The sequence below is a fragment of the Chaetura pelagica genome, unplaced genomic scaffold (genome assembly GCF_000747805.2).
Source record: "Chaetura pelagica isolate M959 unplaced genomic scaffold, ChaPel_1.0 scaffold221, whole genome shotgun sequence".
Classification (NCBI taxonomy): Eukaryota; Metazoa; Chordata; class Aves; order Apodiformes; family Apodidae; genus Chaetura; species Chaetura pelagica.
Window position 1 is genome coordinate 7,231,830 of NW_009952533.1, and position 723 is coordinate 7,232,552.

The window sequence follows — 723 nt, forward strand, 5'->3', positions numbered from 1 at the left end:
CTCCTGCTGGAGACCCGCGGTGAGGGAAGGAGCGGGATGCCCGCGGGATGCTGGCAGGATGCTGGCAGCTACCTCTGCCCCCGCCCTCCAAGAAGGGACCACCTCCCTTTATCACTCGTTTTTTGAGACGCTCCCCTCTCAGCCGTCTAGGCTGCAACCCTGTGTCGCCCTCCCTCCCCTTCCCTCCAGCCCTCACTCCTTTGCTCCCAGCTTCTGAAGCCGGGCAGAAAACACCAAATCTCACAATTACCACAACGGGCCGCACGTGGGCTGGCACCCCCGGCATCCCCGGCTGGAGATCCTGGTCCTGCAAAACACGATTGCACAAGCCATCCAGAGGGACCCTGACAGGCTGGAGAGCTGGGCCAGTGCCAACCTCATGAGGTTCCACAAGGCCAAGTGCAGGGTCCTGCACCTGGGTCAGCACAACCCCAGGCACAAATACAGGCTGGGGGGAGAATGGCTGGGGGGCAGGGCCGGGGGGCTTGGGGCTGGCAGTAGATGAGAAGCTTGACATGAGCTCCAGTGTGTGCTGGAGCCCAGAGAGCCAAACACATCCCGGTCTGCATCAAAAGAAGTGTGGCCAGCAGGGCCAGGGAGGTGATTCTGCCCCTCTGCTCTGCTCTGTTAACACCACACCTGGAGCACTGTGTACAGCTCCGGAGCCCTCAGCACACATGTGGGAAACTGTTCTTCTCTTCCCCACATAAGTCTAAACAAAAT

The 723-nt window shown here is 60.4% G+C and overlaps 1 protein-coding gene across 1 annotated transcript in view; it reads right to left on the reverse strand.

The window, feature by feature from the left end:
* TBC1D9 (TBC1 domain family, member 9 (with GRAM domain)) overlaps positions 1 to 286 on the reverse strand; it is a 72,654-nt gene extending 72,368 nt beyond the window's left edge. The window contains exon 1 of the mRNA XM_010008993.1: positions 73 to 286. Within this exon, the coding sequence (XP_010007295.1) occupies positions 73 to 286 (214 nt within the window). The remainder of the gene's footprint in view (positions 1 to 72) is intronic.
* Positions 287 to 723: the final 437 nt, after the last annotated feature.